At 43.3% G+C, this 23,440-nt stretch overlaps 1 protein-coding gene across 2 annotated transcripts in view; it reads right to left on the reverse strand.

Moving 5' to 3' along the window:
* The window catches only part of man1a2 (mannosidase, alpha, class 1A, member 2), a 110,531-nt gene extending 94,464 nt beyond the window's left edge, over positions 1-16,067 (reverse strand). The window contains exons 1-2 of one of the 2 annotated variants that reach the window (XM_027290790.1): positions 15,763-16,067; positions 13,814-14,370 (exon numbers count right to left, since the gene is read on the reverse strand). In XM_027290790.1, the coding sequence (XP_027146591.1) occupies positions 13,814-14,127 (314 nt within the window). In that variant the 5' untranslated portion in view covers positions 14,128-14,370; positions 15,763-16,067. The other variant, XM_027290791.1, reaches the window with a different exon arrangement.
* Positions 16,068-23,440: the final 7,373 nt, after the last annotated feature.

A 23,440-nucleotide genomic window follows, 5' to 3' on the forward strand; every position in this document is an offset into this window, starting at 1 on the left:
ATGAGTGTGAGTGTGTGACCTGTTCTACGGCAGCTCGTGCTGAACTCTCATTGAACCCCATTCATGCGAGGCTGCTGTCACGGGTTCATCTGTGGTCGTCACTCTTCACAGAGTCTGCGACTGTGCTTCAGCACACATAGCTGCTAAAAGGCAGAATTACCTGAGAAAAAAATCCAATCAAACACAGAGTGGAGGAAGTAGTTCCAGGCTGATGATATTTTAGAGTTTTAAAGCCAATCTATAGCTACAAATAAACCAGAACACTTCCAGGGCCAATATCCTGGTCGCTCGTCTGCAGATTGTGTATTAGATATCTGTTCATAGAGAACACGTTTTACACAGCGCGCCTGTACATTACACTCAACTGAAGCCTTTCACATCTAAAGAAATCAAAGTAAGATGTGTTCAACCAGACACATCAAAATTCAAGTGGTGTTAAAGAAAGATCGACTTTCCAACAGCACAAATTTATGGGATCCCATAGAAACAACAGAACAGTCCTGTCAATGGAAATGAAGCAGACTGTCGACAAATTAAAGAGCGGGAACCTGGATTAACGAGAGGAGAAACATTCACACAGGTGCACTGCATGGTACAATTAACAGCAATTAACAGCCCACCACGCTCTGCTGCAAACAAAAAATGCTGAGCAGGCCCAGTTGGTTCTGCTTCTTTTCTTAAGCTAAATCAGACTTTAATGTTTCCACACAAGGTGGATGAGAAATTAGTCATAAATAAGAAATCTATATTTTTTAAAAAGAACATACATGTCTGTGTCGCTCACTGCACACACATCTCTCTCCTTGTCCGGCCTGCTGTCAAATACTGCTCTTGGTTAGTGGTCCTAGGCTCAGCATGTTTTAGAAAGTCTCCTGTGGTTATGTTTTCACAAGAGCAGGTAAACTGCGTGTTGTTATTGATGTAGCATGTCAAAACGATCCTCAGAAACCAGATATGTGCATGTACCTGCTTCTTAAATATTTACTGTGACGTCCTGATGTAATACCAGAGGGCGTCTCACTCTCTGCAGAGCATGCGTCATCCCTGTCCGCCAGTTAACTGATGAAAAAAATGCTAAAATACACTTAATATCAAGGCCTGTGTGTGGGGAAATGCTGAGAAGTCTGTATAAAGTTAATCAGTGAATGGCTGAGAATACCATGTTTTCACACATGCGTTCCATGAATCCACGTCATCCTGTCAGAACATGAGCCTTCTTGACACGCGTGGAGTAAAGTGTTCCCCGAGGCTCACGAAGGCTTGTGAACAGGAGCCAAGGCCTCTGCTGAATAATCCAAGTCACACGTGCGTTCGTCTCCTTGAAAAACTAAAATCAACCAATCTCTGAGCATTCATCATTCAGAGGTGACACAACTGTAGCACGCCGCTGCAAAAGGTAGAGCTGCCGTGTGCTGACTGCAAACATTGACAGCCAGAGACTCTTGAAAGGAAAACACATGCATAATTGCGGAGAGGTGTTTTAAATACGCTGAGAGATGCTCTGCGAGCTAATAGGTGTTCACTTCTCAGCAGATGCAAACACGTCAAAAGCTAAATGCTGGAAATTTAAAAAACTGTTTTCATCAAGAGTTGTTTAGTTCAACAGAGTTTGTGCCTCTTCAGCTGCAGGAAATAATAAGGAACGGTCAGAAACTACTTTCGACGGACCTTAGGACGTGGCAGGAAAGTCGCTGGTGTATTATTGGTAACTGCGTTGCACTTAGAGGAGGTCCTGCTATTGTGTGTGATAGTTAGGTGGAAGTGTGTGAACAAACAAAGTCGTTTCTTGGAGCTACCGTCTCTAAAGTAGTGATTACTCTTATAGCATGACAAGGCCACCTTCATGCAGTCCAGTCACACTGACTAATATGACAACAGCTATACGAAGTGATTGGCTATGATACTGTCAATAATAAATGCCCACCTGTCAATCACTGCTACACACAGCAGAATGATGATCGGTTGAGAATTATATTTCTCCATTTATCAGGGAGTAGAGAGCAGCATGAGGCAAACCTCCATCATGCACGGATGTGACACGATCCTTACGCGCCGTGACCGTTCCTTTCAGTGTCTCAAAATTTCGGAGACCACCGCGGTCTGTTTCAGAAGCCTGAGAAAGTGCGGCCGTTCCATTTCTGCCCATGTCAATCTGCACAGAGCAGCCCGAGCTGGCTCGATGTCAGACACAGAAACAGCGTAGAGAATTGGGGAATTTTTAAAAATAAAAACACCCCGTTCAAAAACGCCGGAAAAACAGCAAAAAGGGTTGAATTCAATGTAGCACATTTACATATTTAGAAGCGCGTGAACCAGATAAATGTATTCAATCTTCATCGGTTAAGTTACTTGTTTGATCAATAAAGCATCACTTATTTTTTGTCTTGTCAATATTCAGCCAAATAATCAAACTCACTACAGGGACATTAAATATTTTAAATTAAAAAAAGATCTACAAAGGGAGGTAAGATATCAAAGTTATTCAAATATTTGCAAGCTCAAACAAACTATTTACATATCCTGTAGGCGAGCAGCTTAATCCAGAGATCCGGATTGAGAGGAGGAGTGAGAGAAGGTCAAATGTGCCGACACACCACACCTCCTGACTGCACCCAGTGCGCGAGGACAGGGAGAGCCTGGCACTGTGAGCTGTGAGCTGTGAGCAGCATGCACGAGAATGAATTACAATATCATATATTTGAATGTTTTAGATATTTTCTCTGAAGGTCTGAATAAGTCGCGACATTTCATAGAAAGTTACTAACAGGATCCAAGTTTCTTGATCTAAGCTCACATTTACTCTATATTCCATGACGCATAAACACCATCCTTGAGTCCCAGATGCTATTTTTATTGTCCCCAGAACAGTGGGTCATCCTTAATTTTCAGCACAGTGTCCACTTCGGACACGTGAGCTCTCGTAGAAACGGTACCCGAGTTTCAAGTGATGTGGGTGAGTCTGTCTCCTGCCCACCCAGTGGAGAGAAGATGTCCATGCCGGAGGTTGGTAAGGTGGCAGACGTTTTTGTTTCTCGCGTGGTTCCCTTCAACGTGAACTATGAGACAGCTTCCGTGTCCTGCTTCTTTTTTCTTTTTTTTTTCTCCCATGACCCACTTGGACAGCTGCGTTTCTGTATGTGTAACAGCTCTCCCAAGCTTAACTGTAGGTGTGTAATAGCATCCGCTCTTGTTGCTTATTCTTTCAATTCTCCCTCTTCCCTAACCGGCTCTGACGACGAGCTACAGCGAGAGACACACACACACAAACCCTTTTCCCTCAAATACAACCACAGCTTCTTTGTCCCGTGTCTCGTGTTCTGCCTTTAAAGCCGTCTCATCCATCTTTTGCATTTTCCAAACAACCGGCCTCCTCCTCTCTCTCTCTCCCTCTCTCTAGCTCTTTTTCTAAGTATTTGTCCAAACCTCTTTCCTCCCACTTGTCGAGTGTTGTGTGTAGCAGTTAGTGATTAGTTACTTTCCTGTTATGGCTGCGTATCAGGCTGAATACTGTCAAAACACTTTGCAAAAATAAAAACATCAAAGCCCGACCGTAAACAACACCGAGCTGAATGGCTTGCCATGGAAACATGCGCTGGTAGTACAGTACAAAATGCTCCATGTTTTTAATAGTGGCAGGTGTTTTGTGAAACAGAGGAGAGATGTCCTCTTCTCCCTCATCGTCCGTGTCCCTCTGGTTCTCACATTACGCGTACGAACACGTACATGATCCATCCGTCTTCCTTGCTGTATGTTTTCGGGTGAACACCTGAGCCCTTGCCAGCGCTCGCTCTGTACCCGTGTTCAAATCCAGGCCCTCGTGACCTACATCATGGCTGGCTGACTAATGCCTTCATAGCAAACAGAGGAGTCCATCTCCTGCAGCTAGCACAGGCCCGAGCTGTGAAACAAATAAGCGCTAAGCCTGGATGGTTGCTGCATGGATAGATCAGAAATGTGGAAGAAAAAAAAAAAGAAAAAAATCAATCACGAAACCTCCGGAGAGAATCATCCTTAAAAAGATCCAATTTCCATTTTTTCCCCCTGACAATGCAACTATGCAAAGAGCAGTTTTGTCAACAGTGAAATTATGGTTTCAGACACAATAGGTGATACACTATCAGGCCGTAGTCACTAGTTTAGTACAATAACCATCGTGCAGGCGTTTGTGCAGATTGTCAAAAGGATTCCCCCATAAGTGAAAAAAAAAAAATCATAAGAACAGAGATCCCTCATCCCATCCCCAGGCCAATCATAAATCCAACAGCTGGCATGCTACACTTCTGGTACATGCACATTTATTATTAGACCCATATGGCTCCGATACAGCTCGTGTGGCTGCGCTAAGTCACGGAGAAAGCAGGGCTTGTGAATTCAGAAAGGTTCATTTGAAATTAAAAACCTGGGAAACCTGAAGGGCCAATTCTTAATTTGGCGTTGTGGAATCTCACTTTGATCCCCGTTGCTTTGACTGACGGGGAGCCATTGTGGACCGAGGCTGCAGGCTCTCAGAGTTTGGCAGAGAGGGGATTCGGTGAGAGGCTTTGTAGTTAACCGTGGTCACGTCGTCCCAGAGGACTGCGAGTGGCTTTCACTCCGTCTCTCTCCGATTCTCTTTCCACTTCCTTTCTGGTGATTTTATCTTTTTTTCCCCCCCTCTCCTGTCTCGCACTCATGCAAACCAATTCAAACAAGTGTCTGTTTTTTTTCCCCCTCTCTAGCCTTCCAGAGGTCTAGACAGACACAAGGGCCATCACTGAAGAGAAGTCTTGCTTGTGTTATGTTCAGTCATTTATTCTTTAAATTAATTTGTAATGTGGCCTGTTTCAGCTCCGCTCGTCTACACCACATTTCCGCCCTCATTTCCTTTATCTCTTCAGTTCGACTTTCCATTCAACTATCCATCATGCCCGGCTCCCTCTGTCCCTCGGGTTTAAGGGTAATCAGTGAGCAGAAATGGTGCATCAATTCACCAACTAATCTGGATATGTTCTTACATTAGAGAACGTGTTAAAAGCCATCACTTTTGACTAATGTCGAGGTGCCGCTCGTGTACTTTCCTTTCTTTATACTAGTGGGAACTCTTAAAGTGGTTTTACCAGGAGCAGTGATTCATTACATCTTGCTCTATCTTGTTACGCCTTGCAAAATCTGCAATTACCTACAATTCTCTGTTCGCCGCGTGCCTCTGTGAGTGATCACCGGGCAGCTTCAAAGATCAAATGATATTACACATAGACATTTCTATATCTTTTTAACACGGAAACGCTGCTGGCCAGGAGATGACGTCACAGTCAGTGTTTTTAAACTACAAAGCAACTTACATCTCCTCCTTAGCTCTGACGAATTCATTAGGGAAACCGCAACGCCTCGACGCTAAGTCAAGCACAGACGTGGCAAATGGTTTTGAGAAGCTCTTTTTTTTCTTTTTTCTTTTTTTTAAATCACTTATTAAGTCGGGATTTCCTGGCAAAATCTATTTCAGGTTGGTCCTCTGTGTTGATACGGGCCGTGCACGTCACAAGCCGCTGCTTATATTTAGTTTTTCACTCAGAGATTCCTGCTCTTACATTCCTTTATTAGAAAAGCTGGAAAGCTGTACCAAACATACCCATTTGATTTGATTTGAGTAAAACTCATCACACGCCGTCACATTCCTTTGTTATTAAAAACTGTCTCATGACACAAAATCAATAAAAGTGATAAAACAATGTGTTCCTCATTTCTGTTCAGGGAAAGTCTGCATGCAGGTATGCATGATGAGTCTTTCTGATTTTCTGCTGCACTGTACTGTGACTGCTGAGCACCAGGAGTGTTCAAACAGGACTTGAAAAAAATATTTACATACATATTAAAACAGGCTTTGCTCTTTGATATTGCAAGTATGAGATTAAAATACAAGCTTTCAATCATATAATCGTTGTCTTTGCCTCATCTCACTCTGTCTGGAAATTTCAAGCAAAGTTTCCAAAGTGTGGTGTTTCATGGTAAAATTCCTTGCCACTGGCTGTGCTCAGGAGGTATCTACATATTCTCTGAGGCATTGTTTGAGCACAGGCTTGACTTAATAACAAGTGTTTGCATCCCTTGGCAGTCATATGCGCACAAAGGCACACAAGTACCCGCACTGAGTGCAGTAAGCAAGTTTGTCAATATACGTACATCAAAAAAACTAAGATTTAAACTTGTCAAGCGAAAGGAATGACATCAAATATAAATATCATATGACTGTAGTCTCATTATTGTACTGTACTACTGATTTGACAAAAAGAAAAACACTTTTTGCCTGATGTGTCTTTTCAGAGCAGAGTAACAATGTCAAAGCTAATTGTAATAACCACCCAGAGAGCCACATTATGACCACTGAAGTGAGCAGGTTATTTTGGCCATCTGGTAACGCTGTATGATAATCATCAAAACGTGTTTCGGTGCTTTCATTAATTGAGGCATCAGTTAGAATTTCTTCCAACAGGACATCCAAATGAGAGTTGGTCGTTTGCCAAGTGGCTGGAGAGCTCGTTTGAACCCCGACAAAGGCTGCTGCAACCCAATCTGAGCACGGCCATTTTAAGGCCACATTGAATTATTATCAGGTAGTCACAAAAATAAATACATGTATATCATTTATATTCCATATCCACATACATTCAGATGTTACAAATCTGCTGTTTGTTTAGCCACCACGCCGACAGGTTACAGCCAGACATCATTTTGTTTAACAGGAGCACATGACCGTTACTGTTACGAGCTGGCTAATCTTTCTCCGCCCGACGCTCGCTAACGCCACTAACATTAGCAAAAGAGGTGGTGTCGTGCGTCTCTGTTCCTTTCTGTTTGCACTTAATCTGCAACTGTATAATAATCCAGCTGCATGTTGTGATGCTCGAGTTCTATTATAGTTGCGTGAGAACAACCAGGTGAAGCTGTATGATACAGTCCATCACTGTTATGCCTGGTCACCAAAAGAGGAGTGACGTGTGATTGAAAGCACTGAACATCTGCAACTGTACTCCACATCCATAGTGCTTGTCGTCCTTGAACACGGTTGAGAGTCTTCTTCTGTGCAGCTGGTGCTTGTGTGACATGTCTTCTGTGTGTGCATGTGGCGTCTACATCTCATGAAGTCCATCTGATGATAAAATCATCACCATGGCCCAAAACGTTGCCCCAGCAGGATCGTGATAACAACAAGTGACTGAGCCAACGCCTGGAAAACATCAGCACTTTCTCACTTGTATTGTTTAAACTCTTTCAGTACTCATTCCAGGGCGAAACCAAAGTCTGGGTCAAGATATCAATGTCAGATTTTTTAAGTCTCGCTTTGCAGAGTGTAAAATATGTCAAGTCAAACTTCAGAAACAGTGCAGACAGAAGAGGTGATCATTCTAACTGTATGCAGGTGATTTCACTGACTTGTTCCTCCCGTTTACTATCACTACCCTTTACAGTGTAATGAATGAAATTCTGTCCTGCAGCACAGCGTCTGAAACATATGCATAAGAACTCAAAGACATGCACTCCATCTCCTCCCTTTCTCTCTCTCTCTCAAACACACTAACACACACACACACACACACACACACACAGCCCTCGAGACAATCTGAGAGGCTGCAGCTGTGCTCTGCACAGAGGAACAACATGATGATCACATGAGAAAGATGGAAACAAAACAAGAGAGAGAGAAAGACAGGAAATGAGAGACACAGAGCAGCTCTGATAAAGCAGCGGTGTTAATGAGGAGATTATGCCTGATGGAAGTCCACTCCTCGTTCTGCAGGCTGCTCGCTCCTAATGCCAACTGCACAAGATGAAATCTCTTGACAACAGACAAATTAATTAGGACGAGTCTTAGTGAAATTACTGTGAGCGTGGATCTGAAAGATGGATTTGTATCGATATCTCCTTCTGCGTGTAGTGATATCTATTCAGAAGCCATCAGAACACAGAGTTTGAATGGGGCTAAAAAGGTTTTTTCCTCTTTACAATCTCTTTAAACTCAGCAAGTTCAAAAACATATATAATAATCACACTTCCTATGCACTTAGAGTATCTATGTAGAAGATCATATCTGAAGACAGACAGTAAAATGTATCTTGTATGATGGCCTATAATTTGTGGACTAATGTTGGCAAAGTTTGAGTTATTGGAAATCAACGGGCCGCAAGTCACAAACCTCTGCCGTGTACATCTACAACAGTAAAACATCAGAATGAGGTCAGAAATACTCGATGCTACGGCCTTGCTGCAGCTGGAGATATAGAGCACCCCGTCAGTCACTTGGAGGAGGAACCGCACATCGTTTGGAGTAGCCGGTGCTCTTCTAAAACCGCAGCCGCAAAAGGAGAGCAGCAGGAAACGTTTGTTGGATGACCTGCTCGAGTATTTGCATGCGGTTTAACATGATGTAGGTTCACAACATAGGTGTGATGTTTTTAGGCAAAACCACAGGTGTCTTTGAGTTTTAGAGTAAAAGGCTAAACCTGCAGCTGAACTGCATGGCTGTAGCTAGAAGCAGTCATGGCGATGGCACAGAGCTCAGACTGCACTGACGCTATCCTTTAAAGCCCCATCCGTGTTCCCAAAGATCCATCTGAACAAGCATTATTAAATATCTATACCCCTGTTGGATCTACAAATCAGTATGGATCGGTTCATGAGCCTTCTGCACCTGCAGCGCCTTGGTATTCTCTGTCTCTCCAGGTTGAGCGAGCTTGACAGTGTGTGATGGGGGCGATAGGGTGCACACACAAACTGGTCCTGGTCCTTTACACGGAGAGAACGACACACAGCAGCAGGCCTGGATTTACTTTGTAGCTGACAGGCAAATGAGGCGTGAAGACACAGAAATGATATCTGAGATCACACTAAATATGACAAATAAGTGCACTTTGATGTCGCCCCCCCCACGCCTCAAATATGATCTGAGACGCTTTGATGCTGATTTATGGGCGCCAAAGCAAAGCTGCAACACCAACAGTAACTGGCAGGGCAATAATTGGTGAAAGCAGGTGACTTGCGGTCACGGCGTTCAGCTCCATAATGAGAGAGATGCATTGTGAAAGGGATGTTCATTTCCTCTACCTGTGGCTGTGACTCACTCGAAGAATACCTTTCATCACATTAAATCCATATTTATTCATGACAAAATCTCTTCTTTTTTTTCCATTATCAAAACGCAGAACCGCTCAAAGCCACTTTCCTCAAATTAGTCCTCTAATAGCGTGAGGTCTGGCTCTTCCTTGCCTGCAGCATGTGGACAGAACCGATACGATGTCAGAGGTTAGGACGTGCGAGTAAAGACAAGAGTGTTTTGGGTGGAATAATTGAAAAGGTAAGGGAAGACTGGAAGTGTGTCAGAAATTGTAATCTTAAACCTTCCAGGCACAGGAGTCTCCATCAGCGTCTTATTATTTTTCAGACGGCATTTCATGACAGGAGGCGGGAGGGAGCGGAGAGGCAATTATTACATCTTGCATGAGCAATTCATGCTCGTGTGGCTGCCCGGGAAAGTTCACTCAGCCGCAGAAAGTGCCGTTAAAAGATGGTCTGATATTTACTAGACCATGGGGCCACATAATCATTCAGAAAACAGGATATTACAGTATTGACTTGAACAATCTTTGAAGTGCAAACTGTGTGTTTTTTTCTCTCCTCGGTTGTGAAGATGATTCAGACAGAATCCTGCAAACCGTGTCAAACCTCTGGCCTGCAAAATGAAGTTGTACAGCAGAGGAAAAAACTCCATCACAATGAACTCCATACTTTCCCGTTGCTTGTGAAATAAGTCATGTGGGAAACTGTGCTGTTCGAACAAAAACAGCACACATAACGTGCATTTTCCTCGCCGTTACGCAGCACTGACTGATCACCATACGATCACTGAAAAGCACAATCGCACAATTAAATTGTGGTTAATTTTGGTGGCAGATGGCAAGCCTGTCGAACCTACTGGGAACTTTGGCAGATACCCAGCATGAATGCTCCGTGTTGTAATTTCCACACCAGGCAGACAGAATAACGCAGAAAGATCTTCGCTTGGCTGCTCTGAATGGATCTGTCCTCAGAGAATACCAGAGACGACGCCTTCTGTCTGGTCTTCAGGCCTGCAACTGCAGTGTAGGACTGGGTGGAGTGGTCATCCATTAATCTCACATGTTCTTTTTATCAATCAAGTCTATTCAAAACCATTACCATTTCTCACAGGCCAGAGGTATGTGAGATACCCACAGAGGTATATAGTAAATAGTGTTGTTGAAAATCCAAACATGAATTCACAATGATCTAAAACAGATAATCCAGTAAACCCTCACATTGGAGTATCTGGAACTATTGACTGTTCAAAAAGAAAAAAAAAAGCAAACAATAAATCAATTAAATAAAATGTACTATATTGTTACCAAGCAGCAACCTCTGTGTCTGGGAAATGAAGCCAATGTGGGAGAGGAAAAAACTGCAGTTCCTCAAACGTCCACCTAAGGCTGGTTACAGAACGAGTCAGTCTCCATAAGTCCCCATGTTCAAATGTCCAACTTCACAGCAGAAATAATCATGTTTACAGCCTGCTACAAAAAACAGTTTTGGTCTCTATAGCTTGAATGATTTTTTTTTTATAGAACTCACCTGTTCAAATTATATTGAGACTTAAAGTTATGCAGGATTAACAGCATGGCCGCTATGACAGGTGAGTGCCGCTACAGATGGAGTGTTTGAGCAGCCTGCCTCAGGTACACCGATGATCCACGTGCCAATTTTTCACAGGACTTCACAGATTCGAAGCTTGAATCAGTTCAACCTGCAGGTGACGTCACGCACACGCTGTCCATTCTTTATACTGTCATTGACTGTTACGCACCAGACAAAACTTCTCCTGTGCTGTCCGGTAAAACCTCTAATTCACGTAGTTCTGAATTACAGTTTACACAGAAATATCACTAACACTGTGTCATCATATTGTTACAATATGATCCACTGAAAGCCAGAAAGAGATAATCAAATGATCACATAGCCTGATTACATAAGCATTACTCAAATCAATAATATTACAATATAATATACATAATATCCTCTGTTCTGCAAAACAAACGTCCTCTCTCAGTATTCAGTCCACACTTTTAATAATTAAATATGCCTGACGTCCACGTGTCTGATCATATGACGAGACTGACTTTTTTCCTGCCTTACTTATTGCTACTGTAGCTCCCTTTGGCAGTTCTGCTGCTGAAATGCCACTGCCTCCGTCATCTGTCACGTCAACCCCCCCTAAAGAACACGACCAAAACAAACCCAAGACAGAGTTACTGGCCTCGCAGTGTGTTTGACGGAGCGTTACATCGCAGCACTCAAGACAACTATTTCAATTTACTGTGGGAGCAGTCCTCCATCCTCCACACATGACACACACACACAGTGTCAGCTTCGCAAAAAGTCAACTACAAAATATGAATATAAAATCAAACAGCACAGGCCTTTAACCATAATCTGAGTCATTTAAAACAATCTATCCAGCTATAAGATGTTAGAATATATCAGTAACAGTTGAATTACCACGTGACAAATACAATAATACCATTTTCTTTCCCACAAGCTTTAATAAGACCATTAAGAGGGTGAACTTGTGAACAGAGCACAGGTTCTGTGGGCTTTTCTGTAGCCAAATATAAAGTAAAGGTGAAATTATTACGATCCTGAGGGCCTCTTAAAATGCGAGTGCGCCTCATTTTCTGGGGGCTGTTTGAACCCTGCTTCTCTGAAGCACAGCGTGATGATTTTAAGAACAGCTGAGGCAGCCGTACCAAAAAGAAAACTCAACACATTTCCATAAGCTGGTATGAGGAGTGGAGAAAAGAAAGAAAGAAATAAAAGCTATCGCATCGCGTAAATGCTCGTGTGAGGAGCATCTACAGACTTTAGACATAAAACTAATTTCTCTCTTCTCAAAAACCTTCGATTGTCGTCACGTCTTCCTTCCTCTCACGTTAACAAGCCACTTTGAACCGTAACTCTCAAAAATCAAACACGTTGCAGAACTTCAAACTGGACCTGCTCAGAAATGTACAACATTAGAATATTTTTTAAAAAGCTATACTAATTTCATTTTTAAATTTCGAAGGCTTTCATGATATCCGTGTCATAAATTCCAATGAGTTCCAATGCGTTGAAAAATACATGAAGTAGAACAGTAAGCTGGAAACAGGCTATAAAAAGGAGCCAGCCCATTAACCACAGAGGAAGAAATATCCTGTGCTAACTGCTGCTGCGCCCTGAGAAACTCATCTCTGCGCCAAAACCTGTTGGTACAACATTTAAACAAATGTGGGAGCATCAGCCAAGAGCAACGACAGCTCAGCTAAATGTGATGAAGATTTGAATGAGAGCAGAAACATTTCAGCGTCACGCCACCCTATCAACAGACGCAACCTACTCACTGAGCATCTTCTCATCCCTGCTGTAAACTGCCGCTCCTGTAGACGCGTGGACGTGTCATGGCCTCAACTCTTTACGCCTCACAAAACCCTCATGGTCCTGACAGGGACACGCAGCACCGCATCAAGCCTGGTGTGCTCTGCTCCTTCCGAATCGCTGGACGACAATAATTACGTTACGTCCAGCGGGCAGACTCCCGAGCTGTGGAAGGCTTTCCGGAAGGAAAAATGAAAAGGCACCGCAGGGAGCGAGGAGGCAACACTCAGCGGTCCCCACTGTGAAAACTGTTTGAGAAATCGCTTTTAACACCTTGCCCAGCACTCGGTAAAACTAATGACCTCCTACACCAGCATGGGGGAGACCTTTGCTATAAAATGATCCTTTCCACCTACTGTTCGGCATTTTGTGCTTTCTGTTTCACCCATAAGTCTTTTGACATCAGAAAATAGTACACTAGAGAAGCATGATTCATATATGGCTCTGTATATTGAATTATTAGGTAGAGAGAGAGAGATGAGTAGTGAACTGCAGATCAAATGTAAAAAACAGTTTAGTAATAAATTATCTGGATAAAACTCAACACACATACTTCAGGATTCCCAAATATCGCATTTTGTTAGAGAATCCTAGCGTGACAAAACAGTTCCTGGTACTGATGTGGCGGCTTAAACCAAGTAATTAATAAAACTACTGAAATGCAGAGAGAAGAATTTCTCCTCAGGTGGCTTGAGGTGGTTAAGAATAAAATTTAGTAGCTGGGCATGAAACGTGTCCAGCACACTGGATTCCAAATAGTACAAGACATTTAGAGTAGCCAGACGTAGATTTTGATTTAGGAGGGGGTGAAAGAGCCTCGAAACGACGGCTGACTGGCAGCCAGTGAGGCCGCACACATCAAATGACAAACGTAAAAGCTGCAGGCAAAAATTTGCCAGCATTTGGCTCGTGGCGAGAAGTCATTGCCGAGCCTGTTTAAGCGCTTACTAAAGCTTTTCAAACAGCCTGTGTGTTCTGGCTCATCGAGTTCAGCCACGTCTGCCCGCGGGACAGCGCAACAACACAGCGAGCAAGGTGATAAAATTTCTGTTGTACGCGAACAATTACACCCGGCAACTGACAGGAAGAGGCAAAAAAAAAAAAGAAAAAAAGAAAAGAAATGAGGAAGAAGGAACACCTGTGCTGACGTGTATTTTAACATTCAGGGAAGTGTGTATCACTTTCCACCCCTGGGTGTCACGACAGGCTGCTGAAGGAGTGAGGAGTGTCAGCGCATGGCTCACAGGAAATATCAGTGGGCTGTAACTTGGATAAACAACCAAAAATAAACCTTGGAATTACTAATAATCGAGAAATGTTGTTGCCAAATGTCTTCTTTTAGTAAAAGTCTCCTTACCTGTGTCTGTGCTCGTCGTGTCCTCCCTGTCCGTGTATGACCACCTGTCCAGAAGCGTGCTTCCCCTCTTTGGGGGAGTCAATATGAGGGATGAGCACATCCTCCAAGCCGAGGTCAAAGCGCTTGTGCTTGGAATTGTCCGGGAGGAAGAAGAAGGCCCCGAAGCATAAGGTGATGAAGGCACTGAGAATGAGAAGGAGGATGAACTTCTCGGAGAGCCTCAACGTAGCCCTGTGGTGCGGGAACGACGAGGCGCCCGGCGACAGAGTGGGTATCCTTCGGCCCGACAGCGGCAGGAGAGCCGGCGTTGTCATGTTTCGACCGTCGAGGTGAACTCAGCTGTCGGGGGTGGGGAGGGACGGGGAGGGGACGGGGATTGGAATCAGGATGGGCAGGGTGGGGTGGGTTTACAAGTGCCACAGGTGTTGTTGCAGCAGCATGCACGAGCTGGTCCACTTTATTATCTCATTCCGGCGTTGAGGAGTCCAGAAACCAAAAGCGGCCGAGGTCCCTCAGTGAAGGAGTGACTGGTCAGCAGGGAAACGGTCATGACGAGTCTGAAAGACGGGAGGACATCACAGGCAAAGAGTTAGAGCTGAACACAGAGCTGCGGAGGGCAGAGAAACCCTTTTACAAACTAGTTGAGACCATTTTACAACAACCGGATCCTTTCTTGTCTTCGTTGGGACCATCCTACCTCAACACGGTCACTATTCGTCTCTCTTTAGTCACCATTTCTCCCCCGCGGCAGCATGCCCCTCATAACCGCTAGTAACATCTTGTGAAGCTCTCAGCGACGCCGCTGAATCATGATCAAATACGTGGCGACACCAAGAAACTGGCATGTCGTATATATCCAGCTCAAATATTGGAGTAATAAAAGTAGCTCTGAATTTAATAACATGCCATCTTTAAAACAAACACCTCAGAATCTCTCACGCACGCACACACACATGAAACACTTCCTTTGGCCCTGAGGGAAAATGACAAACATATTTTCCAGAGGCTTAAAGGTATCAAGAGGATGTGCAATAATCTGTGAGACCATCACCAAACAACTGCCCTCTGCGTGTGCTGGCATCTCAGCCAAACACTTAACATCGCAGGATGAACGTCAGCTCTCTGCTTTGGCTGTTTCCAGCGCGATGCAGCAGATCGAGAATAATATGACAGGCAGTGACAGAGATGAAGAGCAAGATCAGCTCACATACAAATCCTCTTGCCATTCATTATCCGTCGGAGTCGACCGGAATGACAATTCACAGTTGTGTGGCGACCCTTTGCATGATGAAGGGGGGCAGGACTTGCAAGCTAAATACATCTGAACTTCAATGCTCCGTGCAAACAATCACGTTGCTTCGTTGTAAAAAAAATGCCTATGTACAGAGAGCAAACCCCCGCTGAGAAACTGCCCCAGGCGCTGATGTGAAGGATGGATTTGCCCCTTTAAAACACAAGCAGTCGCATTTAATGCCCGACGGGTCAAAGCCAGCTAATGTTATAAACACAAAGGTCTCTCCGAGCCTTGTTCGTGTTATCCAGTAGTTTTCCATCGGGTCTGCATCGAGCTACGATGTCTCGGCGTCTCCGCACTGAATACCAAGTTCATCCTGTGACAGAGCCAGTCTGTGTGCGGCGGGTTAGCCGCGATGCTAAACGCGAGCTAACGAGCGAGCGGGCTAGCAGCTAGCGTCGGCTAGCGGGGTAAAAAAAAAAAAAAAAAAAAAAACGTACAGCGGGAAATAAACTAAAGACGCAATGCTGAGGAAGAAACATGGATAAAGAATGAAAGTATCCCGACGTACGCATGTGGGCTCGCTGACATGTTAGCTGTCCGTGGTGTTAGAGGCTGAGCTGGGGGACCGACAGCCCGCAGCTAGCTGCTGCGGCTAGGCTGCTAGCTTAGCGGGTCTCGGTGACAGTGTGTGCGGACGCCGCTGCATCACCACCTTTCTCATTCGCTCGGTGAAAATCGATGCCAGTCAGGATTCCCGGTCCGCCTTTTGGAAGAAGTCGCCGTAGCAGGTGTCCTCATGTCCACAGGAGTGTTTACACCGTCGTGACCTGCTCCGTCTGAACCCGTTTCACCGTCGCTTCAGAGCCACAGGACAGCTCCGGGGGGACGCTGAGGATGTTGATGACTGGCCGCTGTGTCGGACTGCAGCGACGGACTGACTGAGCTGCTGCTGCTGCTCGGCGATCCAGCATCAACTACTCAGCCTGCCCGAGTTAGGGACCGTCTGACAATTGCGTGTAGTTTAATAGCAGTTTTTAAAGCCATATCCACAACCTGCCGTGGAAACAACTGAGCTTCCCTATTTTGCACTGACAGTAATTTGCAGTGCTGAAATGCAGCAGTGCCATACCTAATTTTACTACATTTGCTCGAATTATATATCCAACCCCTGCCGCCAACTCGATTTAATTTCATGAAATCCCAAATATAGGCTACTTTGTGAAAAGACCTACTGAGATATTTAGCGTAAAATACAAAGCAAAGTAAAAGCTTCAACTATACAGCAAAGTAACCCCCCTAATAATGTGTAGCAAAACGTTATGGAAGCATATCGCTGCCAAAATGTATCAGTATCGCATTATGTGAGTAATCATTTATATTGTTAAAACGTTTCACATTATAACTAAGCAGCAACCCCCAGACTGGGAAGTGAAGCCAAAGTGAAAGTGCCAAAAACTGTAATTCCTTGAGCGGCCACTTGAGGCTGGTTGCAGAATGTGTCGCTCTCCATAAGTCCCCATGTTGAAATGTCCAACTTCACAGCAGAAATAAACATGTTTACAGCCTGGTACAAAAAACTGTTTTGGTCTCTATAGCTAATTAACACAGCATAAGTAACAGTGCTGCTACAGATGGCTTGATTGAGCACTCAGGTGTCATTCAGTCTACCTCAGGTCCACAGATAATCTTTGCCAAGGCGCAAGAGCCAGTACAGCCAACATGGCCAACGTACTTTGAGCTTCAAATGGCGCTTTGGAAAACTATGGGTGACGTCACTCATGCGCTGTCCATTCCTTTTTACTGTCATTGGTTAATGTAAAAATGTAACATCAAGTTGGTCTCAGGTAGAGGGGGTGGACCCGTGGAGCCTTCGGTGTCCTTCCAGCTGATCAATGACAAACAATGCTGCGTCCAGTGGGTCGGACTGATTTTTCCTCCATGCATTTTAAAATCCTTCTCAATGTATGCATACTTATTACAATTCTATTGCTATATACATACTTATCAAGACATGTAAATAAGCCATATTCCTCAGTTCATCTGCTCTCAGCACACCTTTCATCATTCAAACAAGAGTCTAACATTAATACAACATACAAACTTTTGACATTACAACATCAATAATAATAAGTGGAGCTAGTAAAAAACTCTAAAATCAAATTATTATAAGTGCACCCAATTGACATATAAACATTTGTTATAGCAATCTTGGGCTTCCAAGATATTGATAAAATAATAAAACATGTCTGAGGCTTACACTGTCTCTGTCCTCAATAATTTGGAAATGATGAGTGAAAGGGGGTTACCCAGTGTCATGAGACCAGATGGGGTCTTTAAGGGGTCATTCCATTTGAAACAATCAAGACACTATAGGTAAAAGCTGCAGGTGCACCAACATACTTACTGAAATGTGTAAGATTTAGTGGTATCTAGTGGTAGTTGCTGATTACAACCCTGTTGCCTCATCCCCTCCTTCCTAGTGTGAAGGAGAAACTGCAGGGGCTGGGAAATATGTGAAAAACACAAAAGGTCCTATCAAGAGCCAGTGTTTAGTTTGTTCTGGGCTACTGTAAAAACATGGTGGTTCAACATGGCAGACCCCATGAAAGTGGACCCGCTGTGTCTGTAGATATAACAGGCTCAATCTGAGGTAACAAAAACCTCATATATAATGATGTTGATGTTCTAACAGAGGACATTCTGAATATCTCTTTTTATTACTCCATAAATCAGAAAATACTGTAAACAATATTCTCACCTTTTTTTACTCATAAAATGTCCCATGAATCAAGCTGTGAATGATATATGAACAAACTCCTCTGTAAAAGCCTGCAGAATTTAGATAGGATGCTGGATGGTTTGGTGTATGTAAGAGCTGCTGAAGTGGAGATTTCAGTCCTTTTGAGAAAACAGACTAAAATGAATAATCAGACAAATAATTAGAAAGACAGAGAGAGAGAAATTCAGCTCATGACTTAGTCATGTTTGGCAGCTACATGCAGCAGCACGCTGCTCTATTCACTGCCTGGATCCATACATCATAGATGGTCAGCATACAAAATTGAATAATCTTATCAAATGCACTCTCCTTTATCTAATGCTGTGTGAGCCGTGTTGCCAGGAAGGACACAGTTTGTCATATTAGTTCACTGCTGTATGCCAAGAACTCTCTTTCCTTTTTTGGCCCTGACAACGTGTGCTCTGTCTTCTTTTTCAGTAGAGAGACACTGAGCTGAATATGGGACAGGTGTCGCTTTGCTTTCAGGAGCGTTTCTTCCAGTCTCAGTTTTCCCTTTACCCTGGCCAAAAACCCACTCCCAGCCAAGAACTCGCTCTGTGTTCCCCGCAAGTGAAGGGTGTAATTTGTTAGAAACCTCAGCGATGACACTTCTCCTGCTGCTGAATAGCTGGCTTGCCTGTGGTGTGACTTGGGCGAGGGCCACAAACCTGGCTGAGCCACAAACTCTCAAAGGCACGCCACCGACAGAGGTGACCATGATTTGCTTTACTGTGTTGAGTCTTAGATCACTGAACTTTGGTCTCTCACTCCGGTGGAGAATACAAGGTGACCACATAAACATACAACCCACATTTCAACATAAGTTATATATTATATAAAAATGGATGGCTGAAAGCATGAGACGGTTTGAACAGCGTTAAGTGGCTGTGTAAAAAAGTACTGTTGTAGCACCACTGCAATAATCTATGAACAGTTTTCAAAGAGGTGATTTCTTTGGTAAAAAGCAAAATGGAAACTGTTCAAAGTGAGTTCTGTGGATTATCCAGAGTAGCAGTAAGACTGATCTCTGTAAAGAGATGTTGCTGGTGAAATGAAGTTTTATAACTAGGTTCAGGAACAAGGACCATGCCTTGAACTTATCCCATTTCCGTTTCACGTGTACTTGAGCACACATTATCTATTCACTCCCTCTTCGACTACGTTTACACATCCCTCCCCCACAAATCCCTCTTTTGTTGTTATCTCTCTCTTCTCTTCTCTCTTTCATTCAGACACAGGAACCATGGGGCTCTAAGACATAGAGCTAAGGAGAGACGGTTCCCCCACCCAGAGTCTCAACTCCCAGGTTCCATCCACCAATGACCCTGTTCTCTCCTCCATCCGACCCTCATCCCCTCATCCCCTCTACCCTCATCCCTTCATACATTTGACTCTCCCCGCTTCATACCTTTAACCTCCATCCCTTCATCTCTCATCCCTCGTTGTTAGTCTTGTTAATGTCTAGACAGTCAGATTTCTTAGTCAGTCTCAGAAAGTGGGCTCTAATTCACAAAATTATTCCACGCCCACTGACTTCACTAGCAGAGCTCTGTGTTTGAAAAGTAGGATTGTATTTTTTATCCTCTTGTCTTTCACTGTGAATGCTCCATGTTGTCGTAGAGCCTAGCAGGCAGTTAGTCTGCACCGTGACATTGTCAGCCTCCATACCAAAATGAGCTTTTCCTTGACAAGTAATCTATTCGTGCACAAAGTTCAACCATAAAGACGGACCCAGCTTTTTGCTGAGTATGGAGACAGCCAGCGGCCGGGTCCATCAGCCGGTCCTTGAGCTGCCACCAACTGTAGCCTCGCTCTCGGGACCACTGGGATGCCTGATTTACAGGACACCCCTCAGTGAGTGAATCAGCGGCGGTGCTGCGGCGTGCAGTGTCGTAATCACTGAAAAGGCCTCCCTTTGGAGAGGCATCACCATGAGTCACCCTCTCTCCGCTCAGCGACGAGGGCCGGTGTAGGTGTGAGGAGACACACAAAAAAGCCAAAAAGAGCTGAGCAGACACAAATGGCTGACAGTTTCCAAATCACAGCCAAGTTGCTGAGAAGGAGGGTGTGTGGTGGTGAGAGAAGGGAGGGTGTCCTTTGCCTCAATGCATCTTTGATTATCATTGTCAGAGGGATGGATTGCTTGACTGCGAAGAATTTATCACACATTTCACATCCGCAAAGAACAATGCTGCAATGACAAAACATTCATTCTTTGCTGAAAGGAGGAAGAATACGCAGAAAAACAAAAATCAGAATGTCTACAGGAGGCCATGGCATGACATGAGATGCTGCGTTCCGGCTGGTAAACACAACCTTCAGCTCCTTCCTTGATAGAATGAACTGGTGAATAATGATACTTTCAACACAGTGAGTGATGTGCTGCGTCGGAGCACCTGAGGGAACCCGTCTGTCAGTGCTCGGGCAAGGTCAGCATCTGGTGGACAGCACGCGAATGTGTCATTGTGTCTATCCAGGAAATGTGTGTGTGTCTGAAGTGTCAATCCCACGCTCTAGTGACAATAACTGCATATAGTCCTGAGAAGGGGTCTACGACGCACTCATGATTTTTGACATTCCAGTTAATGGTGCGATGCGGCGCCCTCCCACACTCCCAAGAACAGCGATCATGAGTCCCTGCAGAGAGTAAGGCATGATGGGTAGATAAACAGAGCTCTGGTCACATCTTCTTTATCCAGTGGTGTATGGATACTTACCTATGTAGCTACAGAAGGATGGTGATCCCAGCTCACTCACTGTGGGGGAGATTGCACCAAACTTCCAATCTGAAGTAGAGTGAATATGGGGGCACCAGCAGCAGGCAGATGAGCTGCAGTTTGAGTATGCATGACCGTGTACGAGATCTGAGTCAGAAGGCCAGCAGGGACCAGCCGCTGTACCTGTAGCCACACTATAAACAGGCGAAAGTGGCAAAGGAGTTTAATTTAAATAAAGACTTTCCCATGAAGTCAGTTGAAAATTATTTTTCACATCCCAGAGTAGATTTCATGGAAGCATTAACACGATTTTCAGTAAAGGTATATTAGAACTAGATTTTTAATAATTGCATGTCTTATTGCATTAGATGGACATTTTTTGATACAGCATTTGGACGAACTAATTTGGAATTGAACACTAAAATGCTAGGAAAAGTTCAGAAGTCTCTAAAAGTCACGACTCCAAACTTAAAAATTATTATCATATATCAAAGAGAAGATGGGGAAAAAAAAAGATCTTACATTTACTCCAATTTTGTAAGCTGAGAGCTCCAGAAAGTCAGCAACTTCAATAACATTCAGAAGTGAATTGTACTTTCACTAAAGCTATAACTTTGTCAGAGCAGACGTACAGCAGCCACATTTTGCAATAAAACTCCTCAAACGCAATCTGTGCAGATGAGACGAGACACAACAAGCACCAAGTGGCTCGCAAGCGCACCTCACCCTGAAATGGAGATGGAGGCATGCAGAGATTCAGGTGAGCCGGATAAAAGAAAGCAAAACATTGAAATGCAACATTAATCGGGATAGTTAGAAAACAACAGGGATGTGTTTTATATACATAACAGTGTGGAGTTGGAGTAAATGAATTCAAGCTCACACACAGAGTGTGGTCTCCACACTTTCACTGCTGCCATACAGTCTCTGACTGACACCAAAATTACATTTTCTGTATAAAATAGTCCAATCAAATTATCAGTTATAAACGATGACAGGACTGGATCTCTGAAAACATATTTAAACATTATTTCTGGCAAAATTATTCTGAAAGGCACAATGATGATTCTTGGTTACAGCCACTGTCATTGTTTTGTCGTATTCAGAATCATTCACTTCAACACAAACAATCTGTTTGACTTATCTGTATGTGATTGATCAGTCTAAATCATCACATATACATTGCAGTGCATTGTCACTATCCATTGTGTTTTCCAGTCCCGTTCTGCTCTGTAGTTGTTTTCTAACTCTGTATCCTGCTCTGTGGGAGTGTAATCAGTCACTTCTGATGAACTGGAGCTCTATTGGAAAACAATACACATCCAAACACATCCTCACCCATGATATCATCATTCAATATCTTAAAAATACAGCGGCTCCGGTTTGCGGTAAGGTTATCATATTGTCAGTGATTTATGGCTTTGTTGGCTGGCAAAGGTGGAATGACAAATTACACCTAATCTCAATAGACTGTGTAGCTCTCAGTTGGCCTGTACTTTCAGAGTTGTTTTTCGTAAGTCTTGGAGTTTATTTAAAATTCAATTAAATATTCTAACGCGATAGTTATTGCTGCAGAAATTAGCCAGCAGTAGGGGATCATATGCTATATGGATCATACACTCTTAGATTAGGATGAGAGAGTCAAAAAGTCATGCATGTAGCTACAGTAGGTGGCACATAGGAACCGCTGATGTTAGAGAGATCTGTTTATTACAGACTGAATAATGTCATGACTTTTTAAGGTATTGTGCGACAGCATTATAGGTGTTGATAACAGTGTAAACAGTATCTGTTTCAGAATTCATCTTTAATTATTTAAAATACAATATTCTTTTGTTTAAACACTCAATAATTTGGCTCCTTTATATATTTATCAGCCTTTAACTCCAGACTCAGGTACAGCAACCAAAAGCTGTTTAAAAGTTCCATGGTTCAGGACAACGACAGATAGTTACTGTGTGCTTTAAAGGTACAGTGTGTAGTATCTAGTGGCGAAGTTGCAGATTGCAGCCGACTGAATACCACTCGCCTCACCCTTCCATTCCAAGCATGTACAGTAAACTTGGATGGATGGAGGAAGAAGCTAAAAAAGAAAGAAGGCGGAGAAAAATCGAGACAGGCTACTTTAAAAAAAAGAAAAAAGACTGTCATAAATGGAGTATACCTACTTCTCCAGGCACCACTACACCACTAACCACTGCTTGTGAAGCACCACCATACAAAGCTTTCTGATCCTGCCTAGAGCCAGGAGAAATCATGTCAGTGAATGGACATGAATGTGAATCATCTCTGCAATCTTACTGGTGCCCAAACTACAAAGACAGAGGATGCCAGAGTAATATCCTTGCCTTAAAGTCGCTGAAGTACTACACTGCTTGAGCAAAGAATGGTTATTTGTTATGAATGAATGATTGTGTTTTTTGTTGTATTTATTTTACAAAACCTTGCCGAGTATATATAGTTATTGTATTAACAAAGTAACTGTTGCTGTTTTAGAGTAGCCAAGGAGCATCGTTACCCTATCCATCACCCTAGCAATGCCCTTTAGCCGTCCTAAAACCACTGAAAACCACAGACTCTTATTGTTTAATACTAAGGTAATGAAAACATGATTCTTATTTTCATATACTTATGAATATTAGATTTCATTTCTGCCAATAGATCCCCCTAAATTTTGCACACTGGATCTTTTAATCAATCGATGTGTTTATCATTTAAGACTCAAAATCCATAGAAGAAATTATTCAAGAGCATAAAACCACAAATATCTAAAAAAAAAAAAAAATCCATAGAAAATCTCATTACTATCAGTTATGCATTTTCGAAAACACAAACACAACAGCAGCCTAATGGCATCACTGAAAGTGACATAGGTACAACACCTTTATTTTCTT

This window comes from Larimichthys crocea, chromosome XVIII, assembly GCF_000972845.2.
Source record: "Larimichthys crocea isolate SSNF chromosome XVIII, L_crocea_2.0, whole genome shotgun sequence".
Taxonomy (NCBI): domain Eukaryota; kingdom Metazoa; phylum Chordata; class Actinopteri; family Sciaenidae; genus Larimichthys; species Larimichthys crocea.